Below are 12,908 nucleotides of genomic sequence, written 5' to 3'. Positions count from 1 at the left end.
TTAGGCAAAATCATAATTGATTGATCAATATTCCTGGCACTGACACAACCCAGAAAATTGATCTCCATTTTTTTAATGTTCATAAATGTCAAGGTGCTTATAATCTAAGGACAGAAACTCAGCCATGTAACTAGGCCCAATGAACCTAACAGCATGTCTTTTAAGTGTTGGCAGAAACACATCCATACAGGGAAAGCATGGAAACTGGGATGTAGCAATGACTGGGATTAGAACCCATGACCCAAGTGCTGTAAGTTCTGAGCTCTAACCACTAAACCACTGTGGGAGACACAGTTTGAGCTACAATGTAGAATAGTTACATTGTTTAAAAATGATAAAGCGAGCGCTGGTCAAATGATATAGACTACTAAAATGGTATTACACAACATAAATATAACCACGAACAGTAGTGCATGAACTCGTGAAAGGTCATCCACCCCTGACAGTGTACTACACTATTAAGCACCTTTCTGGCTCCTGTGGCTGAGCTAATTCCTCCCCAGGACCATTTGGGCACCCACCCTGATGGATGGATGGATGGAGCTGGATGACTAACCCATAGCTGCCAGCATACCGCTGCACCCCCAGATGTGTGATGTGTATAACCCATGCGCATTAATACTTTTGTTCTGGTGAGTGTAGACCAGTCCCAAGGGTGGATTACCTTTCACGAGTTCATGCACTACTGTCCGTCACGGAGAGACACGTGCCATTCATAGGCACTCTCTGAGTTGGTACTCTGACATGAAGGACATTCCATTATTCAGGAATGATTATATGAACTTATTTTAGCACCATTTACCATTTTACATCATTGTTGCAATTCTTTGCACTTTTTGGTTTTTACATGCGTTCATTATTGATCACATGCATTTATAGCGCTGCACTTGTCTTTAACATAAAATAGTTACGTGATTAAAGAGAATGAAGATATATAATTATATTGGGATTTGAGATATAAGTGTGAAAATGGTTAACATTTGAAAATAGAATGTATGACATTCATTAGTAAATGCATTAGTTTCCTGATCATTTTGGAGAAACAGAAAAAAAAAAATTCTAATATAGGTGTACTATTTGTTATTCTAAATATTCTCTTTTACTAAGACAAAAACGCCAATGTTAATAAAGCTCGCGCTTGTGCACATATCCGGTATTGCACCTAAAAATGTGCCAGATCTGATTCCACATTTACTAATAGCAAAGTAGACGGTTAATGAGATTGCTAGACGCCGCTCAGAAGACTGACAGGTCTTGATTGATTTAATTGAGTCTGCCTGAATGGTCAGAATCTGATAGTAGACTCACGTCTTAGTGAATCAGGGCCAGTATGTCCACCTGGTCGCCCTATAATAAGTGGCATTGGTTCTTTATGTTCCAGGATAGGTGAATTTATTGATTTTTTTCTTCCAACCCCTAGTGACTAACACTCCGGCCTACCTTCGAGACACCAAACAACTTCTTAATGATCTGAAGGATATCACTGTTGATGCTTCCACCTATTTAGTTACGTCGGATGTAGCCTCACTCTATAGCAATATTAAACATGGTGATGGGCTAATTGCGGCAGAATTTTATCTTGATAAAGCAGATGACATCCCTAATAGGCAAAAAATATTCATACTGGAGCTACTAAACTTCGCAATGAGACATAATTATTTTTGGTTTAATGGTGGATATTATTTACAAATAACTGGAGTTGCTATGGGTGCAAAATTTGCGCCCAGTCTTGCCAAACTTTTCATGTCATATTGGGAAGATGTAATTTATGCTAGAGATTGGCCGGAGCTCTTATTCTATAGGCGCTATATAGATATCTTCTTACTTTGGAGAGGCACTGAATTCACTTTGATTAATTTTTTTTAAAACCCTGAATTTTAATAGTCATAATATTAACCTTTCTTACCAGTATAGCTATACTGATATTCATTTTTTAGATTTGTCTCTTATGAATATCGAAAATAAAGTAATTACTAAAACCTTTTTTAAAAGTACAGATCGCAATAGCTATATCCCTTTGGATAGCTGCCATCACCTTGTTTGGCTTAATAACATACCTAAAGGACAGTTTTTGCACATTAGAAGAAATTGCAACAATATGAACGATTATATTACCCAAACAGAAATTCTTAAGAACAGATTTATTGAAAAGGGATACAATAGTGTAATATTGAATAAAGACATTACAGAGGTAGCAAATATGGATAGAAATTACCTACTTGCCCCCAGGGTCAATAATAGACCAGCACGAGCTTGTCCCTTTATCACCAACTTTTCTGTACAATACAAGGATGTCTCTAGAATCATGAAGAAAAATTGGAACATCCTTAAGAATGACCCCATTCTGGGCAATACTCTCCGACTACCCTGAAATAGCGTACAGAAAGGCACCGACTCTCAGACACCAAATAGCTCCTAACTTTATTGATACACCAGCGACTATCTCCTTTTCTGGATTACTAAAAGGTTTTTACCCTTGCAACAAGTGCATGATATGCACTTGTAGTAATTCCTGGAAAAAGAAAATATGCAGTTTTAAATCAAATGTGACTTCCAAAAATTATGAGATCGACAAGTTAACTTCTTCAGCCCCAGCCACTGCATTACTACGTTTGCAGGGCGGCACGGCTGCGAAAAACCATGTTTTAAAACGTGGTTTTGCAAAACAGGTAGGGGGCGTGCGCCTCTACCTGTCCCACGGGTGTCAGCAGCGGGTCTCCGCTGCCGGGTCACGGCCAGTCATTACCGGCCGTTTCCCCGCGATTAGCGGTGATCGCTGACAGAGAGCAGGGCAGCATAGTTTATACACAGCCCTGCTATCTGTCAGTTGCCTGTCAGCTCGTGACAAGCTGAAGAGGGAGAGAAGAGTTTCTCTCTCTCGATCAGCCTGTTCCCGTCCAGCACACCCCCCCCCCCTAGTAAAACACTCCCCTCACACAGTTATCACTAAAAATGTTAACCCCTTCCTCCCCAGTGCCATTAGTACAGTGTCAGTTTTTTTCACTGATCACTGTATTGGTGTCACTGGGGATGTCAGTGACCCCAAGTCAGTTCCCCCCCCCGTGTCAAAATGTCCGCCACAGTTCCGCAGTCCTGCTATAAGTCGCTGATCGCCGCCATAAGTCGCTGATCGCCGCCATTATTAGTATAAAAAAAATTTAAAACCCCAGTATCTTTCCCGCCATTTGTAAACGCTAAAACTTTCATGTGAACCAATTAATTTACACGTATTGGGATTTTTTTTAGCAGAGACATGTCGCAGAATGCATTTTGGATGAAATTTGTGACAAAATTTGATTTTTAAATTTTTTTTACTGGACATGTTTTATAGCGAAAAGTCCAAAATATTGTCAGTCTTTTTTTTTTTTATAGCGCAAAAAATTAAAAACGCACAGGCGATCAAATACCACCGAAAGAAAGCTCAATTTGTGGGAAAAAAAGGATGTAAATTTAATTTGGGTGCAGTGTTGCATGACCACGCAATTGTCAGTTAAAGTAACACAGCGCCGTAACACAAACCTCTTCTGTAACCGCTTCCTGACCACCCTACAGCAGAAATACTGCTACAGGGTGGCATGGGTATGTAAAATCTCATATATATATATATATATATGTGATTCGCGCTCCCGTGGTTTTCACACCCCTCCCAGATAGTGTCAGATTGCCCTTAAGTACACCAGTCATCACATTTAACCCCTTGATTGCCAGGCGCACGCTCATGTACAATAAACCTCCATTGCTAGTATAGTGTCTGAACCGGTCAATATCTTTGATCAGGTCAGCACTATACCAGTGTTCACATTAGTATAGCGTCCCCAAAAATGCAGCGTTAGCGGGATCAGCCCCGGCACCTGCCAACACCTGCGTTTAGCCCCTACGCTTACCCCCCCTTCTCCCCCAGCAAGGGCAGTGTCAGTAGGTCACTATGAGAGTATAATGTGTTTTATGCATTTCAGCGACAATACACTCTGTCATCCTTGGGGTAACCCTGAATTTGACCGGCTCCACAAAATTCAGCCCCTCGCAAATCACCTTAACCTAAAATTTGCAGATGTCTATACTCCCCAGCAAAACATCTGCGTTAAGGAGTCCCTTATTAATTTTTCTGGCCGCCTTGTATTCAAAAAATTTCTCCCCTGCAAGCGTGCCAGATATGGGGACAAGATGTAGAAGACCTGTGAGAGGACAACAGGCTATACTTATAAGTTTCGGATTTACGAGAGAAAAGATAGTCACGTGGAGCCCGCCCGGATGCCCAGACTACATGGGAAGCAGTGGCAAGATAGTTTGGGACTTGGTGTCATCATTTCTCCATATGGGGTACCACTTATACGTGGACAATTTTTATTCAAGCGTGCCACTATTTAGACATTTATTCAATCTTGGAATTGGCACTTATGACAAAGTGTGACCTAATGTGTGCCCACCATTAGAAGTGGGTGGATGCAGGGCGGTATATTCTAATGGTGGGCATACCACACACTTTTTCTGGCAGAGATTTCTTCTCATTTTTTCATTCAGTCCACTGGCTGCATACAAAAAAAAAAAAAAGAACATAGCATATAAATCAACAAGGACCAGCGATGTACTGGTACATCACTGGATTTGAATGGTTATACCAGGATGATGCCACAGCTGCAGGCATCATCCTGGTGTCGTTTTTTTCAGTCGGTGATCGGCTTTCATGTAAATGCAATCCTAGTGGCTAATTAGCTGCAAGATTTCTTTTACAAGCAGTGGGAAATGATGTCCCCCCTCCCCCGCTGCCTTCCACGGCCTTCTCGGGCAGTCCCGTGCCATCAGGGGAACCTGAGAATGCAGCCGGTGTTTCTGCCAGCTGACCATAGAGCTGATTGGAGACCAGAATGGTGCCAATCATCTCTATAGTCTAAGAATTTGGAAGCTACAAGCATTTCATCACTTCAGTTTCGCAGGATATAAACAGCGCCATTTGTAAATTGGGAAAGCATCTGATCACACTGATTTTGGTTTGATTAGATAATGTAAGAGCAGAGGAGATATCTAGAGTCTGATAGACCCCAGATTTCTCAAAAAAGAATATATGACAATGCCCATTGAAGTTATATGGGTTATTTGCATTCCCTGTTATAGCATTAAAAAAAAAAAAAAAAAAGGTACAATGTAAAAATAATAAAAAAAAAATCAAAATAACTAAAAAAAAAAAAAAATTGCCCCTCCCATGCGCACACCCTGTGCCGTTATGTAAACAGCGGTTGCACCATGCATGTGAGGTATTGCTGTGAACGTCAGATCAAGGGCAGTAATTCTAACACTAGACCTCCTCTGTAAATCTAGAATAGTGGCTTTTAAAGCGCTGCCTATGGATATTAAAAATGTTTGCAGTTTGTCGCCATTGAATGGGGCATGCGCAGTTTAAAGCATGTCATGTTTGGTATCTATTTACTCGGCATACTATTATCATTTATATTTTACCAATCAATTGGCCAATATATTGTGTTTTTGTGCATTAAAAGTAAAAAAAGTGTAATTTTTTTTAAAAATTGCTTTTGAAAAATCGCTGCACGAGTACTATGTGCCATAAAAAATTGTAGTACCCACCATTTTATTCACTAGGGTGTCTGCTTTAAAAAAATATATAATGTTTGGGGGTTTAAATTAATTTCCTAGCAAAAAATACTGATTTTTTTCATGTAAACAAAAAAGCTTGGTCTTCAGGTGGTTAGAAGAGTGAATGATGTGTGGCATAAACTTCTAATGCTGGGCATAAAACGCCCCCACCCCCCAAAATGACCTCTTTTTGGAAAGTAGTCACCCCAAACTATTTGCTGAGAGGAATGTTGAATCAATAGAAGAATTTATTTTTTTCCCACAAGTATTTGGAAAATTACAAAAATAATTATTTTTTTTTTTTTACACAAAATTGTCACTTAAATGATTTACTGCTCACACATGCCATGGTTATATGTGGAATGACTCCCCAAAATACATTTTGCTACTTCTCCCAAGTATGGGGGTACCACATGTGAGAGACTTTTTGGCAGTCTAGCCAAGTACAGGACCCCAAAATCCAATAAGCACCTACAGGCTTTTAAAGGGCTTTATTTCCTCATTACACTTCCAGACTACCTATCACAGTTTCGGAGGCCCTGAAATGCCAGGATAGCACCTAACCCCCCCAAATTACCCCTTTTTGGAAAGTAGATGCCCCAAAGAATTTGATAAAAAGCACGGTAAGTATTTTTCAGATCTCATTTGTTGGCACAAGTTTTTGGAAAATGAAGAAAAAAAACAAAAACGTATTTTTTCTATTTTTTTTATATTTCAAAACCTTGTGAGAAAAAATGAGATCTGCAAAATACTCACCATGCCTCTTTTTAAATTCCTTGGGGTGTCTACTTTCCAGAAAGGGGTCATTTGGGGGGGTTTGGGGCTATCCTGGCATGTCAGGGCCTTCGAAACTGTGATAGGTAGTGAGGAAGTGTAATGAGGAAGTTACGCACCTTCAGGCTTTCAAAGTGGTCATTGGATTTCAGGCTCCTGTATGTGGCTAGGCTCCCAAAAAGTCTCACACATGTGGTATCCCCATGCTCAGTAGAAGTAGCAGAATGTATTTTGGGGTGTAATTCCACATATACCCATGGCTTGTGCGAGAAATAAATCATTTAAATGACAACTTCGTGTAAAAAAAAAAAAAAAGTTTGTCATTTTTCAGAAACTTGTGGAAAAAAAATAAATCTTCCATGGACTCAATATGCCTCTCAGCAGATAGCTTAGGGTGTCTAATTTCCGAAAAGGGGTCATTTGAGGGTGTTTGTACTATCCTGGTATTTTAGCACCTCAAGAAATGTGATGGGCAGTCAGAAAGTAAAAGCTATGTAAATTCCATTATCTATACCCTAGTTTGTAGACGCTATAACTTTCACAAAAAGCAATCAATATACACTTATTGGGATTTTTTTAACCAAAAACATGTAGCAGAATACATTTTGGCCTAAATTTATGACGAAATTTTAGTTTTTTTAAGATATTTTTTATGACCAAAATGAGAAAATATTGTTTTTTTCAAAAAAAAAGTTTTTCTTCAAAACTTTTTCTGGTTATAGCGCCAAAAATAAAAAGTGCACAGGTGATCAAATACCACCAAAAGAATGCTCTATTTGTGTTAAAAAAGGACATAAATTTAATTTATGTACCGTATTGCATGACAGCGCTGTATAGCAAAAAAATGTAATAAATTGCAGTATCTATACCATAGTTTGTAGACGCTATAACTTTCACACAATCAATATACACTTATTGGGATTTTTTTTACCAAAAACATGTAGCAGAATACATTTTGGCCTAAATTTATAACTAACTTTGAGTTTACTATATATTTTTTATAGCTGAAAGTAAAAAATAGTTTTTCTTCAAAATATTTGGTCTTTTTTTGTTTATAACGTGAAAAATAAAAAGCGTACAGGTGATCAAATACCACCGAAAAAAAGCTCTATTTGTGTGAAAAAAAGGACATATTTCATTTAGGTGCAGCATTGCATGACCGCACAATTATCAGTTGAATTAGTGCAGTGCCGAGTAGCAAAAAGAGGCCTGGTCATTAAGGGGGGTAAATCCTCAGGAGCTCAAGTGGTTAATTACATGTTATAGTACACACGTGGTATACTTGTTAAGAGTGCCCTTGTAAAAAGCAATACATCGGTAGAACAACAAGAAGTTTGCGAGATAGATTACGCGATCATGTGTACAACATAAAAAGAGGATTTAAGGACCATGTGTTATCAAAGCATTTTAGGTATCACCATCACAGGGAACCTAGAGGTCTCAACTTTATTGGAATTGACCTTATTAAGCATAATTGGAGAGGTGATAATTGGATTTTATGATGGTGATATGGACAGAGGGTCATTCATCATCTCAAAAGCATCCTATTTTTAGTCTTTTATCTTTGTTTCTGTTTTTTATAGGTGGTGTCTATATAATTTTTCTAAATACCACCTTACTGTCTTTCTTAATATTAACAATTTTTTAACATATTTTTGTAGCGTTTTTGTAATAATTTTTTTAATAATTTTTAATCATCACATTTACCTAATAAAGAGTATTTCTCATTTTAATTTAACTTACTTGATGTTTCTAATAATGGCTGTAGATAAGCTGATATATATTTACATTCCTGATTATAATTCGGACTCTTAAAACTTGTTTATACATATAATCTGACTACAAAATCATAGTGTTCATTCTATCATAGATAAAGGCTACAATAAAATGGCGACCGTTTGTTTATTTATAATCTGATCGGTACCGCTGCTCCTTATATATACACACATTATGTATACACATACTAAGATTGCTCCTTTAACAAGTATATAATTGCATCTAATTTTTTGTTACAAAATCATCAGTGCAGTACGTCCTTTGCGGTGTTGATGACCCTCTGGACTTCGGCAATATGGCGTCCGTCCCACGCCGTAAGCTTTACATGGCGGTTTTCCGCCGCATGCGCGGTGAGTATAAAAGACGGACGGCAATGGCGGGAGGCTATCCTTTGACAACGTGCCATTGCACGAAATGCGTCAGTGTTCCAGCCTGCCACACCGACGTCAGTATATGCTGCTACCATCAGTCACACTGAGCTGGCGGCCATCTTTGTTACTCTGAACTTCACAAGATTTTTTTACATGCATGCATGTCAGCTCCTTGAGGCTATGGACTTATATTTGCTTTGCCATCAGCTATTGTATTTATAATACTTCGGAATAAATACAAACTACTACACTATATGAGCCTTTTTTGTTCTGGTGGCTTGATCTGAGCCTCACAAGGTGGATTCCTCTGGGATGTCACATACCTTTTGATGATCAGTTATAACTTCAGTTGTGAGCGGTTTCCATCCCCTAAAAGGGTCCAATAAGAGGTCTGGAGAATATCCATTGACGGTATGAGTGTCGTTTAATACTGCATCTGCATCAAGTTCCAGTTGGTCACCAGTATCTATATACTACATGCGTATATTTAATATACGTCCGGTGAGTGCAAGCTATACTGTCTGTCACAGAAATCACGAGCACCTGGTTACTCGATGGAAGCTTAATAGGATTGATTACAAATCTCCTATCTGTATCACTGACGTACCTTATGAACTCATGTCATTTATATTTATGTGATATATAATGATTTCACTACATTTTTTGCCTTTCTAAGGCAATTCCACAGTCACTTATCAGCACACCAATTTGCGCCTATTGTCACATTTGCACTATTGCATTTATTATATTTTTTTTATGATATTTATTTATTTTAATTCTGATGATATCTATTATAATTCTTTAAGCTGCATTTCTATATATGTACATGTTCAAGGATTATTAGAGGTTTCCTTATGCTAGCAGCTTAAATTTAGGACTGGGAAGCGCTCGCTTTATGTTTATATATAATATTGTGCACTTTGTTGAAGATATTCGTAATCATTATTTTAACACAATATCCTTCATGTAGTCTATAAACCTTCCTGATGAAACCGCACAGACAAAACATGTCAAAGTATCTAAATGAAGCCAAACATATTTAAAACAAGACCATTGCTGTATTGGAATGGTTTTGTATATTTTTTAATATGCTTAATAAAATGTGAAATTTTTAACTTATTTGGTATATGTAAATGGTACCTTTTAAAATCCCATCTTTTCAATTATTGGTTTATAGGTTTCAAAAAACAGTAACATTTCTGGCATGCTGAGCATCTTAATCGTCACATTTGCTTGTGTTCTCAACCAAAACGGTCAAACCATCAAATGACTGGTGCCATAACTGATCACATGTGCAGCATCATTGCAGTTGCAGATCAGAGGAGAGTTTAGTTCTGATTTAAATCACTTAAGCTAATTAAACATTCTCTATGCTCACTGAACATTCTGTACTAACTCAGCAAATCAACTCCATAGAATGCAGATCCTACAAATGGAAACATAAAAAAACTTCTCTTAGTCAGATGATATAAACATATTTACTGTATATGCCACTACAACTTAATTATTTTCTACCATGGAGGTTTCAGAACATTGAATGGAAAAGCACAGAGGAAAAAAAAATAAAAACTTATAGATGGGAACCACAAACCATTGTCTATCCAGAAAACTGATAAAAAACATATGATGTATGTGGAACACAATAATAATGTTGCTATCACATTTTATAGAAATAGCTGAAGATTGTGTATTCATTAAAATGTTATGCAATTTATCAAGTAGGGCATAACTTAAATGCAGAGAATAAAGAAAAAACTGTAACAGCAGGCTTTCTTCCTTTAATAGAGTTTTCCCCTTTTATTAGGGATGCCTTTCCTCACTCTTAGAGCTGAATACAATTAAACAGAAATTTTAACGTGTCCTGAGCAGGGAAAAAGCAAACACTCTGCTTTAATCCACAGACATATGCCGAATGTTAACTCTAGCTCTGTCCGTAGCTTACCCAAAACTATTTTTGGACCCAAACTAAAAAAGGTGCTTGAGATTATATTAGGGAGGAAGAGTTAATCAGCTAAGTTTCCCTAGTGGCCTTTAAAATGCACTAGTAGTTGAAGAGGAAGTATATCCCAATATTCACATGGATAGATAAAAAAAAACCCCAAAAAGTTTTGAAATTCATCCATTTCATCCATAAGAAAACAACCTTGAAAATGTTCTACAGCTTCAATCCTTCCAGTGCTCTTTTTGTAACATAGTCCTCTATAATGTAACTCCAAATGATAATTTTTGTAAATTTTGGATACTGTGGGTTAAGAACAAGGTCAGGTCATTGCTGTCCAAGTCCCTTTTGGGAATATTTCCCCTCACTTTTTGTCCTGGTGGATGCTGTAACAGAGACAGGTACTAAAACAGAAATCCAATTCCCCTTTTCCCAGGCTTTATGGCTCTAAATGCTTCAATGCATTACGGATCTGTATGCAATTGTGTGGATTAGTTACACAGCTACAAATGCAGCATTTTGTCTGCCTGCATGCAAGAGGCCTAACTTAGGCACTGAAAGTGCTTAAAAATGGAAGGTTTAATATTATTTGCTAGTTAGTACACCTTAAGTGCATTTACAGTTTGATCAGTCAGGGCCTTAAGAGTTAAATGGAGTGTCTGTTCATGAGCAAAATAGTCCAAAACAGTTATATATATATATATATATATATGTTATATTTTATCACTTTTATATAATATAGCAGTAATAACAATAATGATAAAGAGTATAGTGAAGAAAATATACAGTATAGCAAAATACAGCCTAAAATATAATATACAGAATAGGCATATTATTGATGCAGTTCATTCGGTAATTTCAAATGCTGTACAAAGAGGTCTAAAAAGCGTTCCAAGTGTTCTTCTGATCTGTAAGCCACAAGTCCTCCTTTATTAGCCCACTTGTCTGCTCCTGTTCCTTGTATTTCTGAATTGTACAAGAGATCTGGCCTGTCAAGTAGTTTTTTCTTCTGCTTTACAATCTTTAAACACTCAGATAGATCCAACATTCCGCCTCCCAGTGATTTCAGGATAGCATGGGGAGCACAGCTGTCCCATTTAAATGTAGTGTCCTCAGAAAACACATAGAAGTCTACAAGGCCTTGAATCACACAAAGACTTTTATAGCCTGCTCCAGCAGCAAAATGTAGATTCTCTGCACACACAGCAGTGAGAGACCTGAGAACATTTCTACTTTCTGCTGAGCTTGTTACCACACCATATGAATTTTTCTCACATACACCATGATCTGAAAAGCCACATTCTGATCTTTTCGAAGTTTGTCCATTGATGGCAGAAAACTGTACAGAGCAGATGTTGGTATCCTTGTAGGACAAACCCCAATACCACTGGCTTTTCCACCTAGAAACGGAGATAAATTAAATTATGCCCAATTAACATTCCACTAGTAGGTATATTAGGAATCATTAAAATAAAAGAACCTACCCTATCACCTAATCTTAACTCTAATCCCTTACTCCTTAACTAAATAAAAGCTAATGAAAAAGCTAAAAAAGCAGAAAAAATTAACATATGATGAAACAAAGGCTATTTTTCTCTATTGTCTATAAAAAACGCCAAACCTCCAGAAGCTTTAAAAACTCTACAAAAAATTGCTAAAAAAAAGCGTGCAAAAAATGAGTGACAAAACGCCTGAAAAACATGATGCTCATGTGTGAATGCAGCCTTAAGGTGGCAGTTAGGTGCAGAAAGGGGAGGCGTGTGCAGAAATGTGGTAGGCACTGGAGTGTGTCTGCAGCTAGCATCAGTTGCTGCCTCCATGCATCTCACTGCCCAGTGGCTGCTGCAGTGATGGATTATTAAAATAGGTCTTTTTCCCCACCATGTACCATCATACTATGTGCACTCTCTGCACGTTATTTGCAGTTATACACTCTACAATCCTCTCTGGCATACACTCTGCATAACACTCCTAAACCGTGCATTCTGTGCACTTCACACTTCTGAACCCTGCACTCTGTAAGCTGTGCACTCCTAAACGCTGCACTCTGTATGCTGCGTACTCCTTAACCCTGAACTCTGTACATAACACGCTCCTGATCCCTGCACTCTGTACATAGAGCACTCCTGAATCCTGCACTCTGTACGGAGAGCACTCCTGAATCCTGCAATCTGTATGGAGATCACTCCTGAATCCTTCACTCTGTATGGAGATCACTCCTGAATCCTGCACCCTGTATGGAGATCACTCCTGAACCCTGCACTCTGTACGTAGAGCACTCCTGAACCCTGCACACTGTAAACAGAGTACTCCTGAACCCTTAACTTTGTATATAGAGCACTCCTGAACCCTGCACTCTGTAGGAAGAGCACCCCTGAACCCTGCATTCTGTACATAGTGCATCTTGAATCCTGTACTCTTACGCAGTGGACCCTTGAATCCTGCACTCTGTTCTCAGC

At 38.1% G+C, this 12,908-nt stretch overlaps 2 protein-coding genes across 2 annotated transcripts in view; both read right to left on the bottom strand.

Moving 5' to 3' along the window:
* The window catches only part of SOCS1 (suppressor of cytokine signaling 1), a 250,986-nt gene that overhangs the window by 209,190 nt on the left and 28,888 nt on the right, over positions 1-12,908 (bottom strand). The gene's annotated exons all lie outside the window — the stretch shown is intronic.
* LOC149452342 (inositol polyphosphate 1-phosphatase-like) overlaps positions 9,970-12,908 on the bottom strand; it is a 33,137-nt gene continuing 30,198 nt past the window's right edge. Inside the window, exon 3 of the mRNA XM_089689492.1 lies at positions 9,970-11,849. Within this exon, the coding sequence (XP_089545618.1) occupies positions 11,282-11,849 (568 nt within the window). The 3' untranslated portion in view covers positions 9,970-11,281. The remainder of the gene's footprint in view (positions 11,850-12,908) is intronic.

Source organism: Staurois parvus, unplaced genomic scaffold (genome assembly GCF_062004578.1).
Source record: "Staurois parvus isolate SC_StPar_1 unplaced genomic scaffold, SC_StPar_1.0 ptg000477l, whole genome shotgun sequence".
Classification (NCBI taxonomy): Eukaryota; Metazoa; Chordata; class Amphibia; order Anura; family Ranidae; genus Staurois; species Staurois parvus.
This window is presented reverse-complemented; position numbering and strand designations above follow the sequence as displayed.